A 26,695-nucleotide genomic window follows, 5' to 3' on the forward strand; every position below is an offset into this window, starting at 1 on the left:
GGAAGCCAGCCTGTGGGCCTACAGTTGAAGTTTATACACAAGGATGTTCTGTTTGGCCAGCAGGGACCTACCCTGCCCCATTGAGCCTGAAATGCCTTAAATGGAACATACACTCTCCTCATTGCCTCAGGGTCCATTACTTCCTATGGTTGAGTTCCTTCTCCAAGGGGCATCAGAATCTTTTAAGTTCTCTTTCCCTGAACACTTTAAAAAATGGTCCTGCTTGTGGAGGTAATTACTTCATAAGTTACATAAATGTCTAATCACTATGTTGTACACTTGAAACTAATATAACATTGTATGTCAACTGTAATTGAAAAATTAAAAAAAATTTTATAAAAGAAAAAATAATAATTTGACCGCTCCAAAAAAAAAAAAAAAAGGTCCTGTATTCCAGAATAATTATACCTGTTTGTACATTTGGCTGGGGACTTAGCTACTCACTGTGCAAATCAAGTGATTTCCTTGTTCATTATGTAAAAGTAATAAAATTAACAATTGTATGGTGCTTTATTGTTTATGAAGTATTTCTATTTAATTCATTGGGTGTTTTTTTGTATATTATGGATGGGAGGTAATATAGCATGATTAAGAATATGGGCTCTGGAATTAGACAATTTGAGTTTGAATTTGAGCTTTTGGAATTGCTAGTCTAGTCTCAGCTTATAAACCCATTCAGTTTTCTCATCTGTAAAATGAGGTGGCACCTATCTTATAGAATCATTATAAGAAGTATATAATTCACACAAGACAATTAGAATAGTAACTGACTCATAGTTAGTGCTAAGTAAATTTTACCTGCTAAAACTATTATTATTAACTAGAGACCTGGTGCATGAAATTCGTGCACTTGGTGGGGGGGAGGATCCCTCAACCCAGCCTGCGCCCTCTTGCAGTCTGGGAGCCCTCGGGGGATGTCCAACTGCCAGCTTAGGGAGGCTCCTGCAACTGCCGCTATATTCGCCAGCCATGAACCTGGCTTCTGGCTGAGCTGTGCTCCCCCTGTGGGAGTGCACTGACCACCAGGGAGCAGCTCCTAAGTTGAGTGGGATTGGGCCGAAACTGGCTGACATCCCCCGAGGGGTCCCGGATTGCGAGAGGGTGCAGGCCAGGCAGAGGGACCCCACCGGTGCACAGTTGGGGCTGGGGAGGGACGCAGGAGGTTGGCCAGCCGGGGAGGGACCGTGGGAGGACTCCAGGGCATGTCTGGCCCATCTCGCTCAGTCCCAAAGGGCTGGACCCCAGCAGCAAGCTAACCTACCGGTTGGAGTGTCTGCCTCCTGGTGGTCAGTGCACATCATAGTGACTGGACGACTGGTTGACTATCTGCCCCCTGATGGTCAGTGCACATCATAGCGAGAGGTTGAGTGGCCTTAGCATATCATTAGCATATTATGCTTTGATTGGTTGAACGGCCGACTGGATGACTGGACACTTAGCATATTGGGCTTTTATTATATAGGATAGTACATGAAGAAATGGAAACTTGAAAAAATTAAGCAATGTATTTAAGGTAACACAACTATTTGGACTTTAACCAAGATTTAGAAGCACTGGGTACTGGTTTCTTTTCTCTGTATTTACTGCTGAATTCTTCATGCATTCTCGGGGGACTGGAAAACGAGTCGTTGTTCTTTTTCCAACTTCCGTATTTTCACTTTGTTTCCTCAAACTTAGGACTCGTGGACTATTGTCTGTCCACTCATGAGCTCTGTCTGTCAGAATTTACCATGAGAGGTAGTAAGGCATAGGGATGTCTACAGCCCTGCAGGTGGTGGGGACTTGACAGAGATGTTGGGGACTTTGGGGCCCTCTGAATTCTTCCTGCATAGATAGTCTGAAAAATTAACCTCCTATTTCTATTAAAGTATTCAGTTATTGCCATACATCAAGAAATTAAAAAAACACAGTGAGAATATGTTACTTCTTAATGCTTTAGTTTTTTTTCCTCTTAAGAGGGAGAATACTTATGGAAAAAAAGGTGATATCATCTCATTTGTTGGGGAAAAGTAATTGAAGTCCAGTGTGAAAAGAATACCGGCTTCGGAGTCAGGCAGATGGGGCTCAATTGCTAGCTCCTCCATTTTCTGTTATATTTCCAAGTTCCATTGTCCTCATCTGTATAATGAGGATAAGCAGAGGGTTGTTTGGAGGCTCAAGAAGATAATGCTCACAAAAGAGATAAAGAGTATGTAAGCGTGGCTGTCATTGTGGTTGTGTGGTGATGACTTTTCACACTGGTCCAGGGTCACCCTTAGGTGGGAACCCAGGTCTGGTCATTCCTCATTGAATGCTGTACAAACTTCTTCACTGGGGTTGTTTCTTTACATTTTAAAATCCAAGTGTTTTAACCTTTTGATTATTAATTTATCTTTAATATGCCTATATAGAGAGGCTCTGTATTCAGCTGGCCACATGTAATGCCCATTATGTCAAAATCCCAAATTTACCTTGTTTCATGAGGCAGAGTTAATGTTAGTGAATCCACATGACCAACAAGGAATATAACACAGAATCTGTCAAGTGGTGTTTGGGCAGCTTTCTCAGAAAGCAAAAGCAGCATGTAGATACTGAATTACCATGTGCTCAGCATTGTGTGAAGTAGGGGATACAAAAGAAACACCTTCTTTATTTGTCTCTTACAGGACTGACAGTGTTTTTGGGCAAACTGATGTGATTAAAACCTAACATGATTAAAGAACAATAATAAACGCTATTTGATCCAGTCATGTTAGTTAAGTGGGTTCTGATCTGGGCACTGCATGGGCTCATAGACTGGTGGATCAAGAGACAAGAACACCCACACTTAAAGCTGGTTTGATAAATGAGAATAAGGTTTATACAGGGTGCATAAGAGAGATTATGTGGTGTGTGTGTGCATTTGGGTGGTGCTTGAGTTGATCCTGATGACTAGTGGAGGATGCTGGACAGAGGAATACTGAACGAGGATGACAGACAATCACATTTTAAAAGTCACTGAGACATGAGAGAACTTGGTGATGATGAAGAACAGCATTTGCTCAGTATTCCTGATGGCCTCAGCTTAGGGGTTTACGGGTTTAGTGGTGGGAGAGCGGGCTGGAGAAATGAGCAAGGGATAAGTCATTGAAGACCTTGTGTACCGTGCTGAGAAGTCTGAGCATGAAGGCATTGGCAACCAAGCAGGCCAGAGATGATCATAGCAATGTTTCAGAATGACCACTCTAAGAGGATCTTCCAGCAAAACAGGTGAGAAACAGGGCCTGAATCAATTCTTAGAAGAAAGAGAAAATGAATAAATATAGAATAGTAGGGTGAGTAAGTAGGTGTATTCACTGTAAGCATTGTAGGAGTTTAGAGAAAGAGATGCCATAGTGGGAACAATATTTGAGGAATACTCCGATGGAGGCAGATTTGAGTGCCAGCCCAGTGACTTGCCTATAGTAGATAGCCAAGTACAGGATATTGAATGGCAGTAAGATTTATATGCGAGAAAGATATAATGTGTGAAATGGTCAAGGAGACAAATCTAACTGGAAAAGAGTGGTACATATAACTAGTATACACATTGGCTGTATATTTTAGGAAGACTTTGAAATGCCAGGTTAAGGAGTTTAAACTTAATCAATAGGAAGCCATTGAAGATTCTTAAACAGATATTTTGATATTTTAAGGTTGGATTAGAAATGTGTTCATATTTTGGGCCTCTTCATCATGGTTGAAGACGTGTTTGGTGAAATGACGCTAATTCTGATTCTTAATGTTTAATGGAAATGCCACAGAGACAGAATTAATTTGGATTGGGAAATAAAGTCAGATGACCCCACTTTGGCTGTGGGGAGACTGTGGAATAGTTCATTTTCAGGAAACAAAGGGCACTGAGGCAGAAATGAATCAGTGCCGATATGAGATTTTTGATGATACCAGTCTAGAGAGGGATGGAACAAATAGAAAGATGGGAGAAAGTGCTTGCCCTGTGGAGTCTTTTAAGGGTAGTAAATACATGGCACGCATAGTCATTATCTCATTCCATCCCATAGCAGGCATAATCTATCTTGGTATGTTTTCCTATTGAGTTCAATGGCAGTCTTGGAGTTTGTGTTAACACAGTGCTCCAGGCATCTACTATCAATTGCTCACAGTTGGCACTGGAATTCAAACCTATCTGTCATGTCTATAATAAGAAATGAATGATATGCCCTGGCTGGTGCGGCTCAATTGATTGAGAGGTTGCTGGTTTGATTCCTGGTCAGGGCACATATCTGGGGTTGTGGGCTCAATCCCCAGTAGGGGCTGTGCAGGAGGCAGCCAATCAGTGTTTCTCTCTCATTGATGTTTCTCCCTCCCCCTTTCCATTCCTGTCTCTTGGAAATAAATTAAAATTTTAAAAAAGCAACGAATGAGAAATAGATTATGATTGTACTCATGATGCAAATCAATTTTTATTTTTCCAGGTGGAACTTGCGGAAATCTGCGCCAAGAGTGAGCGGTATATTGGCACCGAAGGAGGAGGGATGGACCAGTCCATATCATTTCTTGCAGAAGAAGGAACTGTAGGTGGCATTGAGCTATTTGGAAATATCATCTAGGGAAAGTTCACACAGAGAGGAAGGTTATGAGATCCCTAGCATGCTCGATTTTGGCAGTCTATTCTATTAGACTCTATTGTAGCATGGTTTTCTCCTCTCCTTTGTAATTCAAGGCTACCACCAGTTCACCTATTCTGTTTCATGTTGATCACCTTTCCCTTAAGCTTCCAGAATCACCCCTCAAGTCTGTTTTTCTCTTGTGTTTAGTTTTTTTTCTTCCTCCTAATTCATTGTTAGGATGATTTCTCAATTCCCTAGTTGTTGAGACCTCTTTTCCCTCTCTTGTCCTAAATCACTTCATCTCATGGCATTTCCTAATCTCTTGTTGGTTTTAAACCCAAATGTTAGTTTTCTTACCACATATATTCACAACCCCTCTTTTTATAATTTACTCTTTGGTATCATTTTTCTCTGTCAACATTTTTGGGGTTTCAGTGGTGGGGAAAAGAATGTTGACAGTAAGCCAGGAATGAATTCCTTAGCTAGATACCACTTCCCCTTGGCTATCAACTCCCTTAGGCAGAGTAGAAGTTTTGGGTTGTTGGTCATAAAGTTCCCATTTCCAAAGTAGAAGCAGACATTTCTTTAAAATATTTTCTTAGTTTTTCATCAGATTCCTACAGGCTTGGCTATTTTCCCAGAATACCTGGATTTTTTCTTATTAAGAATATTTGTTATTGATTCCTCTAAGCCAAAGACATGAGGCATGAGGAAATTTGATTTAATGCTAAGAAAATACTCTGGGTGTTTTGGATGAGACCTGACAAGCAGACATGATGGCACGAGTCCTGATGTTAATGTAAGTTAGATGTAGATCTGAACAAAGTACCAATTCTTTGGGCTTGCAAAGCACTTTACAATCTGACCCCTGCTTTACCCCTCCTATCTACCCTTTCAATTCCCAAAGCTCTATTAACACCTCATGGTGTTTTCCCACCTCTGAACTTGCTTATGCTTTTCCCTCACCTTGACATCCTATTTGGGTAAAGACACCCTCTGCCTGTCCTATTCTTGCTCATCCTCTAAGACTCATTTTAGATTTTCCTTTTTTTTTCAAGGGAGCCCACACTAGGCTATATCTGATCAGGTGTTTTGAGTATGTGTCTGTACAGCACCCTGCCCTTTACTACCATTGTATCACAATCTGGAAATGTACTTGTCTACTTGACTGCCTTTCCCACTAGGTTGTAAGCTCTATGAGGGCAGGGACAGTGTCTGTCTTGTTCACTGTTGTAACTTTAATGCCTAGTACAGTAACTGGAAGTCAACAAATAATTCTTGAATGGTAAATGCATTTTTAGGAAAAAAATTTACTAAGATAAATAAGTACATAAATGGTTAAACATTTTCTGAAATTTTCTTCCAATAGGCCAAGTTGATAGAATTTAGCCCTCTGAGGGCAACTGATGTGAAACTCCCCAGTGGAGCAGTGTTTGTGATTGCCAACAGTTGTGTGGAAATGAATAAGGCAGCCACCTCCCATTTCAACATCAGGGTGATGGAGTGTCGGCTGGCTGCAAAGGTATGAACTTGGCAAACTATTGACACTTAAAGTAAGCTTTCTCTGGTTCTTTTTCTCTTTGTTCCCTATTACTTTGTCTCTTTACCTAAAATTAGGGAAACATTCTGACTGCAGCAACATTCTAACTCAAGGACAATGGGTTTAGAGCAATCTTTCAAATTCAGGAGATAAATAAACCTATAGGTGTGCCCTGCAACCTCTAGCTATTGAGAAATATATGAACTTCACAGTTGAGTCTTTTAGAGTGGGACTGGGGAAAAGAGGACAGCTTATGTATGTGAAGCACAGGCCATGGATTCCGTTTTTGTGTGGAGAAAGCTAGTTGGAGGTGATTGATGGGAAGTGACCATAGCTGATTTTGTTTCCAGAACAAAAGTGATGGCAGCCTCAATCCTTGGTCCTCTTACATGTACCATTTTGTATTGGGCCATCACTGGTTACTCTAAAAATATAGGCTTGGTGCAACCCTCCCTGTGCCCAGAATACTTCTACATGTCTACTGGGGAAACACAAACCATAAGGGAGTCCTGCCAGTTCGTTGTTCCACGTTTTAGAAGACCCTTGCCAGTCCAGCCTTAAATCTACTTACGAAATATTCATTGAATATTTGTTGATTAACAAAAGGATCCAGAACATAAGACTAGAGAGAGTAAAGAGTTAAAGTTATGAGGATAAAAAATCCCTTTGTAAATTATATAAATTTCTAACCACTATTCTGTACACCTGAAATGAACATAAAATAATACTGAATGCCAACTGCAATTGAAAAAAAAAGAGAAAAAGATAAATAGGAGATGATTAGTATGTGATCAGGTGGTATATAACCAGGTGCTCCAAAAAGTGACACAAATTAAATGTTATGGAGGATCCAGCAAAGCTCATGATGTGACTAAAAAGTGAAGAGAACTGAGGCTGGGAGCTGGGTAGTGGAATCTGGGTCAGGAGCTCCACTGTGCTTTCTCCTAATCATTCTTCAAACAGCAGTTAGAATGATGGTTTAGAAATTTAAATCTGATCAGGTAATTCCCCGGCTTAGCACCTTTCAAAGCTTTGCATTTCATTGGAATAAAATCAAGTCCTCATCACCACCTGGAGTGCCCTGCAGGATCCAAGGCCTGTGTACCTCATCTTCTTCCTCTCTCAGCACCCCTACTCCATTGCACTCTAAGCCTGAGCGACTTTGCACATGCCCAGAACACTCCTCCTCCAGCCCTCTTTGTCCCTCAGGGAAGCCTTCCTTGACTTCCTTATTCCCAGACTAAGGTAGGGCTCCTTTTGAATTTGACATCTCAGTAACAATACTGTCACAACTGTTTAATGTCTGTCTCCTTTTTCTGACTTGATTTTACCTGAAAAACAAGACTGTGTCCATCTTATATCCCTAACGCCTGGCATAGTGCTTAGGCTAAAGTAGGCACAGGGTAAACATCCTATATAATAAGAGCCTAATATGCTAAGTGTCCGGTCATCCAGTCGGCCATTCAACCAATCAAAGCGTAATATTCTAATGATATGCTAAGGCCACTCAACCGCTCGCTATGAAATGCACTGACCACCAGGGAGCAGACTCTCCGACCGGTAGGTTAGCTTGCTGCTAGGGTCTGGCCAATCAAGACTGAGCGAGACAGGCCGGACATGCCCTGGAGCCCTCCCGCAGTCCTTCCCTCGCTGGCCAACCTCCCGCGTTCCTCTCCAGCCCTGATCGTGCACTGGTGGGGTCCCTCTGCCTGGCCTGCGCCCTCTCACAATCTGGGACCCCTTGGGGGATATCTGAGAGCTGGTTTCGGCCCGATCCTGCAGGCCAGGCTGAGGGACCCTACTGGTGCATGAATTCATGCACCAGGCCTCTAGTTTGTTAAATAAATGAGTGACTACTGCCTGTGTGCCTGCCCTGTCATGTTTATTTTGCTCAATTTTACACTTTTTTACAAGTGCATATTGTATGCCCAGCACTGGGCTAACTACTATGGAAATGTATAGGGGAACTACAGTTCCCCCTTTTAATTGACTTACCCCTTCACCTTTACTCCCACCCCCTAAAGTTGTGAGGATGAGGAGAGTAGAGATATGATGAACCAGAAAAAATAAGAGCATTTTTTTTTTCCTGGAAAGTTTTGGGGTTAAACATTTTTTAAAATCATTATTTAAATTTTAAAAATTTTGAATTTACTCATTCAGATAATTTCTAAAAATTATATAAAAAACAAATGTTTCAATATGAGACATGTACAATATTTAATCAGCATATATATGAGATGAAGTAGTATGGAAAACTTCAATATCAAGGCTTTAGTGTTAGTGGCCTTTTTTGTTGTTTAGGACAAGCTTCCTCTTTCAGGAGATGGAAGAAACTAGTGTGTTATTTGTTTGAGTGCTTATTCTTGTTGATTTCTGATTTTGAGGTCGATGAGTAAGTGTTGCCTTCCTGAGGAGACCTCAGACATACACAACATTGTTTTCAGAGTTTATCACGAAATTACATATCCTCTACAAGATCCATACGTGAGCTAAAACAGAGATGAGACATGTGAAATGGATTCATGTTGTGACTACTCTCTTCCAAAGATTCAACAAGAAAGTGAGGAATAAAATTTTGAGACTGAATCTCTGTAGTGAAAGTTGTCAGGAGGGGAAGAATGCCTTTTTGGAGTTAGCTACAAAAAGCACATCTCTTTTGAAAGCAGCAGCTGAAAACCTTACTTCCCTGGAGAACCACCTGTTCTGGAGGATGCCTTCTGAGTGTGACTGCACAACTCCATACGTGTTTTAAAGGGACTCTGGTTAGCAAAATTGGCATCTGATTTTTTTTTTTGCCACATATTCCTCACAGTTAGTATAGATAAACATTGTTTTAAATACTCTGAATTTTTCTCTTTTTTAAAATATGGAAGAAAGGAAAGTGACTTTATTAAGATGGAGAATGTTTTCTAAATCATGTTGCTGCAGATCACTAGAATCCAAGGTTACACGTAAAAGGGAAATTTAAGATAAAATTGCTGATATGGGCTACATACATAGCTATTGATGTTAAGATTATGTTTTTGCCTACGAATATGAGCTAGAATTCTGCTAAACATATTGTCCTTACAATATGGTTCCATTTTTCCATTTTCAGTAACATGTGAGTGAATATAATTTTTGTTTGGAAATGGTCTCATTGAATCAGGAAATAAAATCTCATGTTAAAAAGGTAAACAAGCTTGTTTTAATCTGCACAAACTTTTTGTTTTCAGACAATAAAATGAGGTGTCAGTGGAGAAATTATTAATCAGGATAATTTTGAAAATGAGACTGATTAGATAAAGCTCTACATGCCAAAATTGTACTGATTAATATTTTTCTCCTCCTGTCTCTCTAAACCCCTATTTTGAAAATGAGTACCTTTTGTATCTTAGTACAGGGAAGTACTAAATCAATAAACATGAGTTTTCTTTGTTTTACTTTAATATTGATAGTTTCTACTATTTTTAAAAATTTATTTAAGTTTAGTTAATATACAATATTATATTAGTTACTTTAGTCTCAGGTGTATAATAAATATAGTGATTTGACATTTTTATATTTTATAATGTGCTTACCCAACTAATTCTAGTAATCATCTGTCACTGTGCAAACTTACCACAATGTTATTGAGCATATTCCCCTCCACCCTTTTCTTCCATCCTTTAACCCCTCCTTTCTGGTAACCATCCCTTTGGTCTCTGTCTTCTGTTCTTAAGATTCCTTTCTCTCTCTCTCTCCTTCCCCCGTCTCTCTTTCCAGCAGCTTCCAAAAACTAATTGATGTAGATTCATTAAAAATCAGAGTCATGTAAGCCATTGAACTAAAATTAAAAACATTTCAAAGCAAACTCAATAGAGATTTATAATTATTACTTGCGTAAATGATACTTTTAAGTGAAGCACATTTTCATGTTCTTAAATTAACAAAGTGGCCAGAAATCTTTAATGAGCACAGAGTTTTTCATATTTTACATGTATTCAGTGGCTTAAAAATTTTCCAGAAATGTTTTATGTCTATAAAAAAGAGAGTAGGCCTTAATTATATTGAGGGGTAAAATGTGTGATGCCAATAATAAATATTATGGGAAATAAAAAAGGGAAGAGAAATTTTACTATTGCTTTTTGCATACCCTGTAATCCTTGTGGCAACATGTGAAGCAATGGAGGAGAGAGTTTCATGTGGTCCTTTGACACTTTAAGGGAAATTCACAGCATGATTCTTTACAGAGCCTGTTTGGTCAGGGGCCACCACACACCCAGTTTTTTAGTTCCTGCCACTTAGTGGTCAATATGGAACTTATTCTCTGTCTGGTGAAAGAATGAGGAGAAGTGGGCATAATATTTTCAGGGCTTTGGCAGTTTCCTTGAATTTGAATGAGAAAAAACCTAATACCCGAGAATGTGGCCGGTTTCACTGAGACTGTTGATTCAGTCGAGCGCACTCTGCCAAGACTCTAGTGTGGAGTTTTCCTAGAATGGCGAGTCCAGGCTGTAGGGCAGAGGATGCACACTTTGGGGAACAGGGTGGATGCGTGTAGTGGAACCACGTTGTGGCAGAGCCTTCAGTACTGTGCTAAGGGCCACACAAGCTTGGTCCTGGGAGCAGCGGGAGCCACTAATGTCGTTAGCAAGGTATTTTAGAAATGTTAGTCTGGCAGCAGGGTCTTTGCCTTGGTTGAAGAGAAGTGGGTCTTAAAGTGTCAGTGAGGATGGAATAAAAAGGCTCTCTGATTGGGTGTCTGTCTTCCTTTTGGCATAAACACCATTGTTTAGAGGCAGTATCCCCTGACCACCCTCCCCACTTCCATTGTGTTAAATGACCTTTTATATGCTCTGACCACATTCTGTGTTTTTCTATTATAGCAGCTTATCACAATTGGATTAAATTCTTCACTGTGTAATTGTTAAACATCTGTCTCCTTGGGTAGACTGAGCTCTGTAAGGTCAGGAGCCATGAGTGCCTTATTCACTGCTGTCTGTCCAGGACCTGCAAAGTAGTAGGTGCTTAGTAACACTCATTGCCTGCAGATGCACAGGAGTGAAGGCAAAGTGTTGAGTCAATAAGGCTGCCATCTTAAGCTGAGATGATGGATGGAAAGCATAGGGCTGCCACTGATAGGTTTGGAGAAGATAGGATGGAAGGTGACTGGAAAGTGGAAGGATATGAAATTTCCTCATGGAATTTTCTTATGAGTGGCTAGAAATTTGAGCTTGGGATGTATCTCTCGGCTAGGGCTAGAGCCTTTAGATATATTTATTTTGAGATAATAGTTGAAACCAAGAGCTTAGTTCAGATTGCTGAGGGAGAGAGCGTGGCAAGATCAGATCAGAAGGCCAGGGGCTGAACTTTGGAGGCAGCTTCAGTTAAATAATGAGAAAACTGAGTCATGGATGAAGATGGTATTGGGACCAGAGAGGGGAGAGGGATACCAGGAAAATTCACTGTTACAGAAGCCAATAAATAGGGAATGTGAAGAAGGTAGATAATGCTGAGTGCCAGAAGTCACCGATTCATCTATATATATAAAACCCTAAGCGACCAGTTGACCCTTTGGTCACTATGATGCGCACTGACCATCAGGAGGAAGATGCTCAACGCAGGAGCTGCCCCCTGGTGGTCATTGTGCTCCCACAGCAGGAGTGCTGCTCAACTGACTGACGGGCGCCAGACGCTGGGCTCAAGGCTGGCGAGTGCAGCTGCAGGGGCGCAAGCCTCTCCTGCCTCCGTGGCAGCACTACCGAGCTGCAGGTATAGTGGGGCTGGGATAAGCAGGAGCGGCAGGGCGCCCAGCCCAGGCCAGGGCTCCTCCCTGGCCTCCTGCTTCACACAATACTACATCCCTTGGGGGATGTCGGACTGCTGGTTTTGGCCAGATCCCACAGGCCAGTGGGCCTCTAGTAAGTGTATAAAAATGCAACTGATTTCTCGATATTTATTTTGTATCCTGCTACTTTACTGAATTCATTTATCAGTTCTAGTAGTGTTTTTGGTGGAATCTTATTTGGATGCCTTTTTTCCCTCTGATTGCTGTGGACTTCCAGTACTATCCTATATAATAAAAAGCTAATATGCAAATCGATCAAAAGGCAGAATGATTGGTTGCTATGATGCTCACTGACCACCAGGGGGCAGATGCTCAACACGGGAACTGCCCTGTGGTGGTCAGTGTGTTCCCACAGGGGGAGTGCTACTCATCCAGAAGCTGGGCTCATGGCTGGCGAGTGCAGTGGCAGTGGCGGGAGCCTCTCCTGCCTCTGTGGCAGCGCTAAGGACCCCTCAGGGATGTCCGCCTGCCGGCTTAGAGGGCACAGGCCCGACTAAGGGATCCCCTCCCCCAAGTGCACAATTGTCGTGCACTGGGCCTCTAGTGTTGAATAAGGGTAGTGAGAACAGACATCTCTGTCTGGTTCCCATTCTTAAGGGAAACACAGTTCTTGGTTTTATTGATCTTTTGTATTGTTTTTTAGACTCTGTTTTCTCCATTTCTGCTCTGATCTTTATGTTTTTCTCCTACTCACTTTGGGCTTTGTTTTTTTCCCCATTGAGTATGATGTTGGCTGTGGGTTTGTCATACATGGCCTTTATTATATTGAGGTATGTTTCCTCTATTCTCACTTTGCTAAGAGTTTTTTTTTTTTGTTTTTTTTTTTACCATAAATGGGTGCTGGTTTTTATCAAATGTCTTTTCTGAATCTATTAATATGATCATGTGGTTTTTATCCTTCATTTTGTTTATGTGGCATATTACATTTATTGATATGCAGATATTATACCAACCTTGCCTCCCCAGAATAAATCACACGTGAGCATTGTGTAAGATCTTTCTATTTATTGCTGGGTCCAGGTTCCTAATATTTTGTTGAGGATTGCAGCATCTATGTTCATCAGGGATACTGGCCCATAATTTTCTTTCTTTTTAGTGCTTTTATCTGGTTTTGGAATTAGGATAATGCTAGCCTTATAGAATGATTTTGGAAGTCTTCCCTTCTCTTGAATTTTAGGGAATAGTGTGAGATGGATAGGTGTCAGTTCGCCTTTTAATGTTTGGTAAAGTTCACCTGTAAAGACATCCAGTCCAGGACTTCTGTTTGTTGGGAGTTTTTTTTTTTTTTTAATTACTGCTTCAATTTCATTGGTTGTAATTTTTATATTCACATTTTCTAATTCTTCCTGATTCAGTTTTGGATGGTTGTATGATTCTAGGAATTTCTCCATTTCATTCAGTTTTCTAATTTGTTGGTATATATTTGTTCTGAATATTTCCTTACAATCCTTTGTATTTCTTCTTTGTGAGTTATTCTCTTTCATTTCTTACTTTATTTGAGTCCTCTCTCTTTTTTTCTTAATAAGTCTGATTAAAGGTTTGTTAGTCTTGTTTAATTTTTCAAAGAACCAGCTCTTGGTTTCATTGATCTTTTGTATTGTTTTTTTAGACTCTATTTTCTTCATTTCTGCTCTGATCTTTATTATTTTTTTCTTCTACTCACTTTGGGCTTTGTTTGCTGTTTGTTTTCTAGTTCCTGTAAGTGTAAAGTTAGATTGTTTATTTGAGAATTTTCTTGTTACAGGTTTGTAATGCTATGAATTTCCCTTTTAAGACTACTTTGCTGTCGTGTCCCATAGATTTTGGGTTGTTGTGTTCTCATTTTTATTTGTTTAAGTTATCTTTTGATTTCTTCCTTGATCTTGTTGTTAACCCATTCATTGTTTAGTACAGTGTTTTTTAGCCCCCATGTCTTTGTGTGTTTTTTAGTTGTTTTTTTTCTTGTGATTGATTTCTAGTTTCATTCTATTATGGTTAGAGAAGATGCTTTATTTAAATGTTCTTAAATTTATTGAGACTTGTTTTGTGTCCTAACATGCAGTCAATCCTAGAAAATGTCTAATGTGCACTTCAAGATAATGTATATTTTGCAGCTTTGGGTTGAAATGCTCTGAAGGTATCAATGAAATCCATCTGATCTAGTGTGTCATTGAAGGCCGCCATCTCCTTGTTGATTTTCTGATTGGAAGATCTATCCATTGATGTCAATGGGACTTTAAAATCCCCCACTCTGACTATATTAGTGTCAATCATCCTTTATGTCCATCATATATTTAGGTGCTCCTATGTTGAGTGCATAAATGTTTACAGGGGTTATATCTTCTTGTTGGATTGCTTCCTTTATCATTACATAGTGTCCTTCTTTATTTCTTATTATAGCCTATGTTTTAAAGTCTATTTGGTCAGATATAAATAATGCTACCTTAGCTTTCCTTTTCATTTGCATGAAATATTCTTTTCCATCATTTTACTTTTAGTCTGTGTGTATCTTTCATTCTGAGGTGGGGATCTTGAAGACAGCATATACATGGGTCTTATCCATTGAGCTACCTTATATCTTTTGATTGGAGCATTTAAGACATTTACATTTAAAATGATTATTGTTAGGTACCTATATATTGCCATTTTTTTAAAGCTATGTTCTTCTATTTTTTTCTCCTCCTCCCCCTCCTTCCTCTCCTTTCCTCCTCCTCCTCCTCCTCCTCCTCCTCCTCCTCCTCCTCCTCCTCCTCCTCCTCCTCCTCCTCCTCCTTCTCCTCCTTCTCCTCCTTCTCCTTTTTTGTTAAAAGTCTCCTCTTCAGATAATTTTCAGTTGTTAATTTAGGGTAATTGTTCTCTAATTTAGTTTTATTTCCAGTTTGGTTCAGGGAGGAGGTGTGAGGAAAATCTACCTACTCTGCTGCCATTTTCAAGTTTTTCTGTTTTTATTATCCTATTTAATCTTCACAGTAGTTTGTGAAGTAGCCATTAAGTGTCCCACTTTACCTGGGAATTTCCCGGCAAGGTATGTTGTGACTTGTTTTAAGTAAGTACATGAGTCCAGGTCTGTCTTTGTCCCTCCTCTTTCCATTGTGCCCCTTTACGCGTGAATGAGCATGATGCTTGAATGCCACAGCTATGCTGTGCTGAGGGTGCAGTGAGGAGATCCGTTATGCACAGTTATGTAGATTTCTTCAGATTGATTCTGTGGCCTGCAAACTAACATAGAGAACACGGACAGTAGGGATGACTAACATTGGGGAGTTCAATGTGGTGAAGGATGTTTATGAGTGGAACATGGACATGGAAGTCACTGGGGGCCAGTTCTATGCAGTTGGAAGGAGATGAGGGGAAGATGAGCCAAGAAAAAGTATGCACAGTACAAACTGCCATGTATGATTCCATTTATTTCAAATTATATGTTTGGAGGTATGTATGAAGCATGCATAAAGAATTGTATAATAGGATGGTCATTAAAATGGCAGTGGGTGGTTATCTCATTGGGTGATTACAGATGATTTATTTTAGGGTTTTGTTGTTATTTTTTACTTTGAATTGTGTGTTCTTTGCAGTTTAATAAAAATGTGTGATTTGTATAACCAGAAACAACAACACAGCTACTTTTGTTGTGTGAAAAATAACTTGTTAAATGAGTTCTTGTTTATAGAAGTAATTCAGAAAGGGATTAGAATTTTTATCCTTTGCTGACCTTGTGAGGAGCTGAGTTGGTACTTTTCCCATTGATTTGCTAATACTGCTAAATGCAATGAAAAAGTCAAAGAGGGGTGGATCTGACAGACAGGCTTTTGAATTAGGGCCCATATCTTAGCTCTCTCCTACTGTACTCTCTTCCTGGAAGTCTCAGTGACTCTCAGACTGAGGGTTTTATCTTCTAACTAGAGGTCCGGTGCACGAAATTCGTGCACGGCGGGGGGAGTGGTATCTCTCAGCCCAACCTGCACCCTCTCCAATCTGGGACCCCTTGGGGGATGTCTGACTGCTGGTTCCCAACTACTCACCTGCCTGCCTTCCTGATTGCTCCTAACCGCTCTGCCTGACAGCCTGATCACCCCCTAACCACTCCCCTGCCAGCCCGATCGATGCTTAACTGCCCTCCCCTGACACCCCGGTCACCCCCAAATGCCCTCCCTTGCATATTCCCTCTTTATTAGGTAGGGTTTTTTCTTTAGCATATTGGACAGTCCTAACTGGTTTGGCTCAGTGGATGGAGCACTGGCCTGCAGATTCAAGGGTCCCAGGTTCGATTCTGGTCAAGGGCATGTACCTTGGTTGGGGGCACCTACCCAGTCGGGAGTTTGCAGGAGGCAGTTGATCGATGTTTCTTTCTCATAGATGTTTCTAGCTCTCTATCCCTTTCCCTTCCTCTCTGTAAAAAATCAATAAAATATATATTATAAAAAAAGAAACATTTAAGATTCCTCCATATCTGCCTGGCTGGTGTGACTCAATGGTTGAGACCCCAGGCTTCCACTGCTGGAGGGGTTCGGGCCCTGGCCAGGCTGAGACCCCAGCCCAAGGCTGCCGCCTCAGCCCAGCCAGATGATACCCCATCTCAGCCTGGCTGTGGATAGCCCAGTGGGTGCCTTCCCTGGCCTGAAGATCTCGCATTGGGGGTGCACTGCGCTGACGGCCTGACATCCCTGCCCCAAACCCCGTGGCCCGCTTTGCCCCAGATCGCGCGTGGCTCGGGGGCAGGTCGCTGCCAGCCTGACACCCCGGCCAAAAGCCCCGTGGCCCGCTTCGCCCCAGATCGCGCATGGCTCGGGGGCGGGTCGCTGCCAGCCTGACACCCAGGCCCCAGGCCCCACGGCCGCTTCGCCCCAGATCGCGCATGGCTCGGGGGCGGGTCGCTGCCAGCCTGACACCCCAGCTCCAGGCCCCACGGCCTGCTTCGCCCCAGATCGTGCGTGGCTCGGGGGCGGGTCGCTGCCAGCCTGACACCCCGGCTCCAGGCCCCTTGGCCCGCTTTGTCCTAGATGGCGCGCGGCTCGGGGGCGACCAGCCGGACACCCCAGACTGCCGCCACTGGGCAGGAATTGCTGTGTGTGGGGCGGGCGCCTCCCAGCTAGACACCCTGGACTGCCACTGCTGGGCAGACTTGGGGACTCAGCCGGGGCTCGGGGATAAGAAGACTGGGCGCTGCCATCTTGTGGCCATGGGTGCCGCCATTTTGTCGCGGAGTGATGGTTAATTTGCATATTACCCTTTTATTAGATAGGATTGCAGTAAAGTGTCTAGTTTGCACCCAGACAACCTGGTAGTGCTAGTGAGGCAATTCCCTTTGGAAGCAGCCCTCAATCAATGATGGGTGAGAGTTAGTGGGTAAATATCTCAGCTTTCTTGCCCATGGGTAGGACACATCTCAGGTTTATACATACAAGTCCAATAGGCCTTACCTCACCTGACTACATCAGTGTACCTCACATTAGCTTCTCTTCCTGTCTTACTTTCCATTTCTCTACCAGCACTTCTTGTTATCACTGACCCCTCATATTCTTGTCTCGGGTCTTCTTCCAAGAGAAACCAACTTAAAACAGGGTCCCAGTACTGTTTATCTGCCTCCACCCAGGACTGTGGACAAAGCACTCACCTGCTTTCTTGTCCTCAGAGCTCAGAACAGGCTCAGGAACCTATTGGAAGTGGTATGTCATATGAGTACTTAATATTTGCAGTGGTGAAAACAAAATGGTGAATGTTGACAAAGAACTGCTTTTTCTTCTCTTCCCATCCTCCTGCTGAGTGAGGAACTTGTGACAAAATGACCCATAGCCCTGAATCATAGACCTGCTTCGCAAATGTTCTGAAGTAGGCCAGTCAACCAAGCCATAAGTGGCAAATTCCTTCATGAAGTTCTGTCTTTGAGCAACAGTGATCTTACCCACCCTCTGCCCTCAACTGCAAGTCATCTTTCTGTTTCCTAAACCAAATTTCAAAGGGCTTAAGCGACTTTTCTATTTTGCTCTGCAATGTAGTGCACATACTCAGTGGCTCATGGCTGTGCAGGCATGTAGTAGATTTGAGGGCATGTGGTAGATTTCATTCTTAAATGAAATTGGCTGTGGACCCTCCAGCTGAGGGCTAAGTGAACCCAAAGGCAAACATTTGGAGTGAATGTGGACCTCTGTATGTTAGTGCTTCTGACTGTGGTAGAAAGGCACATAGGGAGTCTGCCTTTGACAACAACTTGTGGGCAGCAGACTTCTCCCTACACATCTTTGGGCCAATTTCCTGAGATGTAGTGCCTGAGGCAGTGTGACTTGTTCAAGGGGAGGCAAGGAATGGGAACTTGGAGATCATTGTTGACTGAAAGGTTCTTAGGAAGAGCCCACTCTCATTACTTGGGGGCCATTCTTTGATATTTCTCCTCCTCCTCTTGACCACCTCCCCTCCTTCCCCTTCCTTCTTCTTTATCTTTGTCGCCATCTTCTTCTTGGAAGGAATCCATTTATTAAAGTGTTTTTAAATCACTAGAATGTTTACTTCTAACACCAATCTTAGTTTATTTTTCAAAAACCATTTCTAAGACTTGAGTGGTGATTTAAATTCATGAGTAGCACAACATAGATATCAGCCAGACCTCATTGAGAATGTTGCCTTGGGGAAGCAAGAAACAGTTATAATGATGCAGGAGGAATTAATGGGCCAGATTTCCCCAATATGAGTGGGAATGATCCTTGTGATATCTATAGAAAATGAATTTTCTAAGATATGCATGGGAGGATGGGATGTGGAAGAAGATTTTATTTGCATGGAGTTATATTCCTCAGGTTATACTGTCCCATTTCTCCCAAGCCAGTCCTGAAAGAGGGGCAGCTGGGAGTTTAGCAGAACCAGAAACAGGGCCTGTGTCCGGAGTTTTCGTTCCATGTTGCAGCCGGTGTGGTTTAGTATTCAGGCCAGATTACAGTCCATCAGTCCATGTGTGCCATGTGGGTACAGGGGAGAGCATCCCCTTGCAGCAGGAGTCCTGAGAAACAGAGGGAGGGAGGGAGGGAGAGCGAGAGGACTTCTGTGGTTTGGAAGTTTAAATATTCAGGTTTCACTCACTTGCAGTGGTCACTCCATCCTGGCCACTAATTTGTTCCCAGATATGACTTGCAGACAGGTAAGTACCCAGACCTTACTGGGCATGCGTCTCAACTGCCTTTGTCTAGTCCCTTCCCCCATCCATCAGCAGGGAATAGAAGCGGAGAATGTTAAATGCAGCTTTTTGGCAAAGCTGTATAAATGGCATGCCTATACTATCTGGCCTCCCTCTTCTCTCCTTTTCTGTTAAATAAACCAGGTTATTATAATGGCATCAATCGGACCTGGGTTTAATTTCCAAATGTTTCTTTGGGCAAATCACTTACTCTCATTTCTTAAATAGAGTAACAATACCTATCTCACAGAGCTGCCAAAGATTGAAGGAAGTAAAAAAGCATATTTTAAATCATGTAGCACCATATTAGCTGAATTGTTTATCTCAGTTGGATTTGGATCTGTATCTGTAAGAAAGCATCATTCTAGGAGATCATCGACTTCAGCTCTTTTTCTGTATAAAATATATACATTGTATGTTTCTCTTTTGCATTATGTAAGTCTTTATAAATTTTCTGAAATTTTATTTTTGAAACATAGTCCATGAATGAATTAATTAAATGAATGAATGGGTCAATCTGTGGAGGTATCAAATCCAACACTTCTAATACACTAACAAAATGTGCTAAGCAAACAAGGTCAGAAGAAAGGTTTTAGTTTGTGTCTTTGCTTTAAAAACGGCACCAGGTTCTGTGAAATATATGAACAGAAAAACATAATTCTTTTGCCTCTTTTCCTAGTTCTGCCTAAAATCATGAACTCATTTCAAATGTATGAGCCAGAGGTTTAAAAAGAGGATTAACAAATATAAGAACTTAAGTTATTAACAGTCTTCAGAAGTGAGTAGCCCTAAAGAGAGTACAGTGATCTTTTGGTAAACTCTGCTTCCTGTAGAAAAGAAAAAAAATCAAATCATCAGCATAATAGAAGAGTAAATCAGATGCACATTTCCTTGCAGACTAACTTCCCTTTCTTCAACTAGCCTCTTTTTGCTGTTGTGCTGTCTGCACCTGCCCTCCTCAAACCCAGGGACTGAATTTTATAGACCTCAGGATGGAGCTCTTTTCACACTGTTTTGATTGTCACCTGCCTGAAGGGCTCAGTCAGTGGTTTTGGGAAAATGAGGGAAACATATTCTGGATTGGGGTTCCGGTCCGTAGACCTGGTTACAAAGGTTTGGTTTGTACTTAACCCCCTCCAACAGACTGAGGGGGTGCCTCAGGACACAACTGGAAGCCAAACTCCTTTCTTGAGGGTGGAGAAACATGCAGCTCTGCTACTACCAGCAACCTAATGAAATGGTTTTTCATAAGGTCACCAATGAGGTTTTCATTTAAAATCTGGGACTTTATTCCAAACGCCCAGATACTTAAATTCATTAGCCATTTCAAAGAGGCATGTAGTAAACAGGAAGTGCTCTAATGAAATTGGGCATACAGTGTCCACCTCAGGACCCACGTCACGTGAGATTTGACCAGTTTTTTTGGTAGACTTTATAGAGAGTGGTATATTTGAGATGAACTGAATAGGGATGAAAGAACAAAATTATTCAAAGAAATAGCCCTGAGGGAAAGTGGTGACAGGCAAAAGAATCAACAGAAGATTAGTTTTTATTTTTTTAAAGAAAAATACTTAACTACCCTATGAGTGTCACACAAGCATGTTTAATTCCAAACATCTGAACCTAGCAATGGTGGGAAATGTGGATAGGTTGAATGGAAAAAACAAAATAAAACAAAAACAGCTTTAAGTTGAATCTGGGTAATTAAAATAGTACATATTAATTTCTGCAATGAAAACTGACCATTATCTTGGTTTCAACTTGCAGCTCCTGGCTAAGTACAAAAGCTTGCAATGGGATAAAGTGCTGCGGCTGGAGGAGGTGCAGACCAACCTGGGGGTCAGTCTGGAAGAAATGCTGTTGATTATAGAGGATGCTCTTCACCCTGAACCCTATAGCCCCGAGGAGGTCTGCAGGTGTCTGGGAATCAGCCTGCAGCAACTTCAGACCCAAATCCTGAGTCCAAACACTCAGGATGGTGAGTGTGCTGGAGAAAGTAAGAACATGGGTTGTTCCCCCATTCACAGCTGGAAAGTTGACAATTTCCGCAAGGATCTCACTGATTTTGAAGCGTGCTTGAGGGATTTGGAGAATGGGTGTGTTTTGGCAAACTAATTACCTAGATTCTTGGCTTCATTAAATTCATTTTTTCACTCATCAACAGACATTTCCTGGTCTGCTGCATGCCAGGTATTCTGGTGAAGCAAAGGTGAATCATACATTGTCCCTGCCCTCCAGAAGTTCATAATTCCATAAGTGTCTCTTTTTTCATCTTTTTTACCCCTACCTACTTTTCTGATTATTATACTACTTATATAAAAAGGTTTAAGTCTGAACAGTGCTCATGATTGCTGTGGAACAACACTCGGGAGCACCAGGAAGTCTTCACTGCTTAGGTTGAGACTTGTGGCCCACTGTAGTATGGAAGCTCCTTCTATTTGCATGCTGCTTTCAAGTAATTTTGTTTTTATACTGATAACATCAGATACTGAGAAGAAGACCAGGTAAGGTTGGAGGTATAGGATGGAGCCTTGGAGTGTCTTTTCTTCTTAGAAGTAAAGGTTGTTTATTTGAGGGGAGTCAATGCTGGGGGCAGGGACATCTAGGTAAGATTCTTTAAAAAAAAAAATAATCTCAGAGAGAGAAAAGGAAGGAAAGAAAGAGGAAGGGAGGGGGAGATGAAGGGAGGGAGGGAAGAAAGAGAGAGAGAGAGAGAGAGAGAGAGAGAGAGAGAGAGAGAGAGAGAGAGAAATAGAGAGAGAGGAAACATCAATGTAAGAGAGAAACATCAATAGGTTGCTTCCCACATGCGCTCTGACCGGGCATTGAACCCGCCATCTTCTGGTGTATGGGACAATCCACTGAGCCACACAGGCCAGGGCTCCAGTGGTTTCTTGAGGTAGAGTTGTGAGGGTGGGAGCTTAGCACAATGATCAGCCTCAGCACCCCATTTCCATTCCATTCAGTTCAGTTCTGCAATTGGTTATTGAGTGCCTGCAGTGACTGTCAAGTAATGAAAGGCTGCAACTAGTGACAGCTTTAGGATCAGATAAGGGAATCATTTGAGGACTGGGAGAAGGTTCTGGTTTCCAACACTGTTAGATCCAGTTTAGTTTGATGAACATTTACTGAGTCTCTAGAACTGGGATGAGAAAGCTGGCCTATAGGTTTAATCAGACTTGCCACCTGTTTATGTAAAATAAACTTTTGCCAGAACACAGCCATAATTGGTCCTGGCTGCTTTTGCACTGCAACTAAACTGTTGAGTAGTTGTGATAGAGGGCCTCCACGCCAGAAAGGCAGTGAACCAAAACCAGTCTGCCTGAATTAGGATCTTGGGCTTCTTCACTCACTAGATGTGTGACCGTTATCTTAGTTTTACATGAAGTAGGCATAACAGGAATACCTCCCTTAGAGGAGTAATCTGTTTAATGTGTTAAGAACAATGCTTGGTAATGGGGGTGTTCATAAATGTTAGCTTTCTTTGTTATTTCTGCTTCCCTCTCCTCCTCCACCACTGCTAGGTCCTGAGGTTGAGCTTGAGAACACAGAGGTAAAAACAACAGAGCACCATTCTCAAGGAGTTTACAAAGTAGTGATAGAAACTGATAAAGAAAAAGCTGATCCAGCATAGAGTAATGATTGCTGTGGTGGAGGTACACTTGGGTCTCAAGAGGCCAGAAAAGACAGAAGTCAGAGGAGATAGCTTTACTAAGGAGATAGCAATTCAACAAAAGTTAGAGAATAAATAGGAGTTTCCAATGTAGACAAGCAGTCTGAAAGACTTCCAGGCAGACAAAAGAGCAGGTGCAGAGGCAGGGAGGAGTGAGAGAGGATTACATGTCCAGAGAGCTACAGCTAGTTGAGTGTTTCTTAAAAATAATATACATGGTGCACCTGGCTGGTGTGGCTCAGTGGTTGAGTGTCAACCAATGAACCAGGAGGTCACAGTGAAGAAGTTGGGTAGGATATTGGATAGGGAGAGTTTCCAGGGAAATAACCTTTATTCTTTGATTGAAGACATTAGCCAATTTCATTAATTCGGTAAATATGTATATTGACTTCATTGGGCTGAACTATGCTAGATGCTGGGATACAATGATAAGTAGTACGCGATCTCGACCTTATAGTGACCTAGTGTCTAAGAGGGGAGAGTGCCACACAGCCATCACAGTAAACAACCCGCACTGCAGTGAAGGTCTTTGTCAAGAGTCTTGGAGTCTGGAGGAAAGAATGACTGCATGTCTGGAAAACATGGCTTAAATTTGAGCGGATCTCAAAGTTATAGACTTCCCAGGCTGAGAGGGGTGAGAGGCCATTCCAGGCAGAGAGTAGAGCCTGAGTAAAGACACAGAGACACGAGGAGTGGAGTATTTGAAAATGTGCCAAGAGGTATTGTGTGTAGTATGCAAAAATAATGTTTAAAGGGATGTCAGTTAAGGGACTAGTATTCTATTCTCCATCACACAACAGCCTGAAAAAGGGTTTGTTGGTAGATATTATAACAGGTAGATTCTCAAGACTAGAAAGGAGAGTTTAGTTGGAATTAAAGATTGCCTGTGTCTAGGAAGGAAGGGAAGGAGGAAAGGAAAAAAAAAAAAGGAACAGAAGGTAAAGAAGGCCAAGGTATGGATGCTGAGAAAGGCAGGGAATTATAGTATGGGAAATGATCTTGGGGACATGATGAATGCATATATCTGTTTGGTGATATGGCAAGGCTTCTAAATAAAGATGTAGAACATGTAAAAACCCCAACCATATAATTAGATTTGGGAGTTTTTGGTAAAGAGGCAAGAAAGCCTTAATAGACATTGAGGATATTCACTGTCAAATGATTTTCTTAAAGCAGTCTTTTCATGGTGTCACTTCTTAGTTAAAAAACCTTTAGAGCAGTGGTTCTCAACCTTTCTAATGCCGCAACCCTTTAATACAGTTCCTCATGTTGTGGTGACCCCCAACCATAAAATTATTTTCGTTGCTACTTCATAACTGTAATTTTGCTACTGTTATGAATTGTAATGTAAATATCTGTGTTTTCTGATGGTCTTAGGCCACCCTGCTAGCGGTTCTCAACCTGTGGGTCGTGACCCACAGGTTGAGAACCGCTACTGTAGAGCCTCACCATTACCTCATTGCCTAAACTCCTTAAATGGGAGTTAAGTATTTTTCTGATTTGGCCTTAACTTTGTTCTGTCCTGACTCCCTTTTGAGTGCATGCTTGCCCACATGGACCATGGTGTCTTGGCTGAACCATTCCATTTACTTATTACATCTTGGTCTTTCCTCTGGGCCTTTAATCCTAAAAACCATTGCCCTTTTCTGGGTGGAATTTCCCTCTTTTCTGAAATATAGTTTCTGCCTATCTTAAAAGCTCAATATAACTTTAATCTTTTATTTGTTCTTCTTAGTCCATAGCCTCTTCTCTTTCTATTTAGCATGTTTTTAATAAGTTAATTTCCCAGAAAACCTTGGAAAACACAAAGGACAATTTGCTAATCATAGTACTAGGTGTACCAGTTAATAATGTGGTTTTTTTTCAATAGATGGAGTTACACATATGTTGATATATATGCGACTTGATATGTATGCTATTTTGTTTTATTGACAGCAAGCTTCAAAATATCATATGTCAAATTTTCTGAAGGTGTTAACATCATAGATATTTTTATGCTTAAAAATGTCGAATTTTGTGCCCAAAATAGAGCATTTACGGGAAGTTTTAATTCATTACTTTATTTTGAAGAAAAGTGCTGCTGAAAGTTATCGTATTCTTCGGGAAGCTTATGGTGATCATGTTTCATCTTAAGATACTTGTGAACTCTGGTTTAAATGCTTTAAAAGTGATGATTTCGATGTGAAAGACAAAGAACGCCCAGGTCAACCGAAAAAGTTTAAAGACCAACCATTACAAGCATTATTGGTGAAGATGCGTGACAAACTCAAAAACAACTTGCAGAAAGATTAAACGTTGCTCAGCAAACTATTTCCGATTGTTTATAAGCAATGGGAAAGATTTTAAAGGAAGGAAAATGGGTGCCACATCAACTGAATGAAAGACAAATGGAAAACCAAAAAGTCATCAGTAAAATGTTGCTTCAGTGGCACAAAAGAAAGTCTTTTTTTGCATTGAATTGTGACTGGCAATGAAAAGTGGATTTATTTTGAGAATCCCAAATGCACAAAATCATGGGTTGATCCAAGTCAACCATCAACATTGACTGCAAGGCCAAATGGCTTCGGAAAAGAGACAAATGCTCTGCGTTTGGTGTGATCAGAAAGTATGATGTATTATGAGCTTCTAAAACCAGTTGAAACCGTTAATACTGATTGCTACCGACAACAAATAATCAATTTGAACCACGCTTTGATCGTGAAACAACCAGAATGTGCCAGAAGACACGGCAAAGTAATTTTGCTTCACGATGATGCACCATCACACACTTCAAAACCAGTTAAAGACACGTTAAAAGATCTTGCCTGGGAAGTATTAACCCACCTGCTGTATTCACCAGATCTTGCTCCTTCAGATTACCACTTGTTCAGATCGATGGCACATGCACTTTCTGAGCAGCACTTCAAAACGTACAAAGAAGTGGAAAATGTGGTCTCTGAATGGTTTGCCTCAAAACAAGAAAAGTTCTATTGGGAAGGTATCCACAATTTACCTGAAAGATGGGGGAAATGTGTAGCTAGCGATGAACATTACTTAGAATAAAGCACTTTTGATGTTTCTCTCGAAATTATCGTGTTTTCTTTGATTACAAAATCTGCCATTATTTACTGGTATACCTAGTACATGCATTGCTCTTTATGTATATACTAGGGGCTTGGTGCACGAAATTCATGCAAGAGGGAGGTGGGTCCCTCAGCCCGACCTGCACCCTCTCCAATCTAGGAGCCCTCAGGGGATGTCCTACTGACGGCTTAGGCCTGCTCCCCGTGGTTCTCTGCTCTCTGCGGAACTGCCTGCTTGATGCCACCGCAGGCCCTAGTGTCTGCTCTCTGTGGGGGCCTGCTTTCCCTTCGCCGCCGAGGCCAGGGGCAAGTAGGGCACTGTTGTCTGCTCTCTGGCTCACCGCCACAGGGGCAAGCAGGGTTCTGGTGTCTGCTCTCTGTGCGGGCCCTGCAGGGGACTGCTTGCCCCTTGCTGCCACGGCCATGTGCAAGCAGGGCCCTACTGTCTGCTCGCTTGCTGCGGGGGACATTTCTGCCCCACCCCTGGCTGCTTGCGCGTGCCGGCTCGGAGCGCCTGGGTCCTGGAGATGTTACTGCCCCGTCCCTGGCTGCTCGGTGCCTGCGAGCATAAGCTCGGAGTGGCCGGGGGTATTCTGGGACACTGGCTGCTCTGAGCCTACGCGCGGGCCTCCAGGCTCAGAGCAGCCTGGTTCCCGAGGACGCCTGTCTCTGGCACGCAGGCCGCTGCGTTCCCGCTCTGCCCCCAGCTGCTCGATGCCTACGCGCGGGCCTACAGGATCAGAGTGGTCTGGGTCCCGAGGACGCCCGTCCCCGGAACCCAGGCCGCTTGGTGCCGGCACATGCACAAGCAGCCACCCCGCCCCCGGCCACCCGGTGCCTGCATATGCAAATTAACCTGCCATCTTTGGTGGGTTAATTTGCATACTCACTCCTGATTGGCT

At 42.1% G+C, this 26,695-nt stretch overlaps 1 protein-coding gene across 5 annotated transcripts in view; it reads left to right on the forward strand.

Moving 5' to 3' along the window:
- The window catches only part of GALK2 (galactokinase 2), a 141,963-nt gene that overhangs the window by 86,851 nt on the left and 28,417 nt on the right, over positions 1–26,695 (forward strand). For 3 of the 5 annotated variants that reach the window (XM_079767483.1, XM_079767480.1, XM_079767481.1), the window contains exons 6-8: positions 4,434–4,532; positions 5,938–6,090; positions 20,826–21,054. In XM_079767483.1, coding sequence (XP_079623609.1) covers positions 4,434–4,532; positions 5,938–6,090; positions 20,826–21,054 — 481 coding nt within the window. The remainder of the gene's footprint in view (positions 1–4,433; positions 4,533–5,937; positions 6,091–20,825; positions 21,055–26,695) is intronic. The other 2 variants (XM_079767484.1, XM_079767482.1) reach the window with 1 other exon arrangement.

This window comes from Cnephaeus nilssonii, assembly GCF_951640355.1.
Source record: "Cnephaeus nilssonii genome assembly, chromosome: 4".
Classification (NCBI taxonomy): Eukaryota; Metazoa; Chordata; class Mammalia; order Chiroptera; family Vespertilionidae; genus Cnephaeus; species Cnephaeus nilssonii.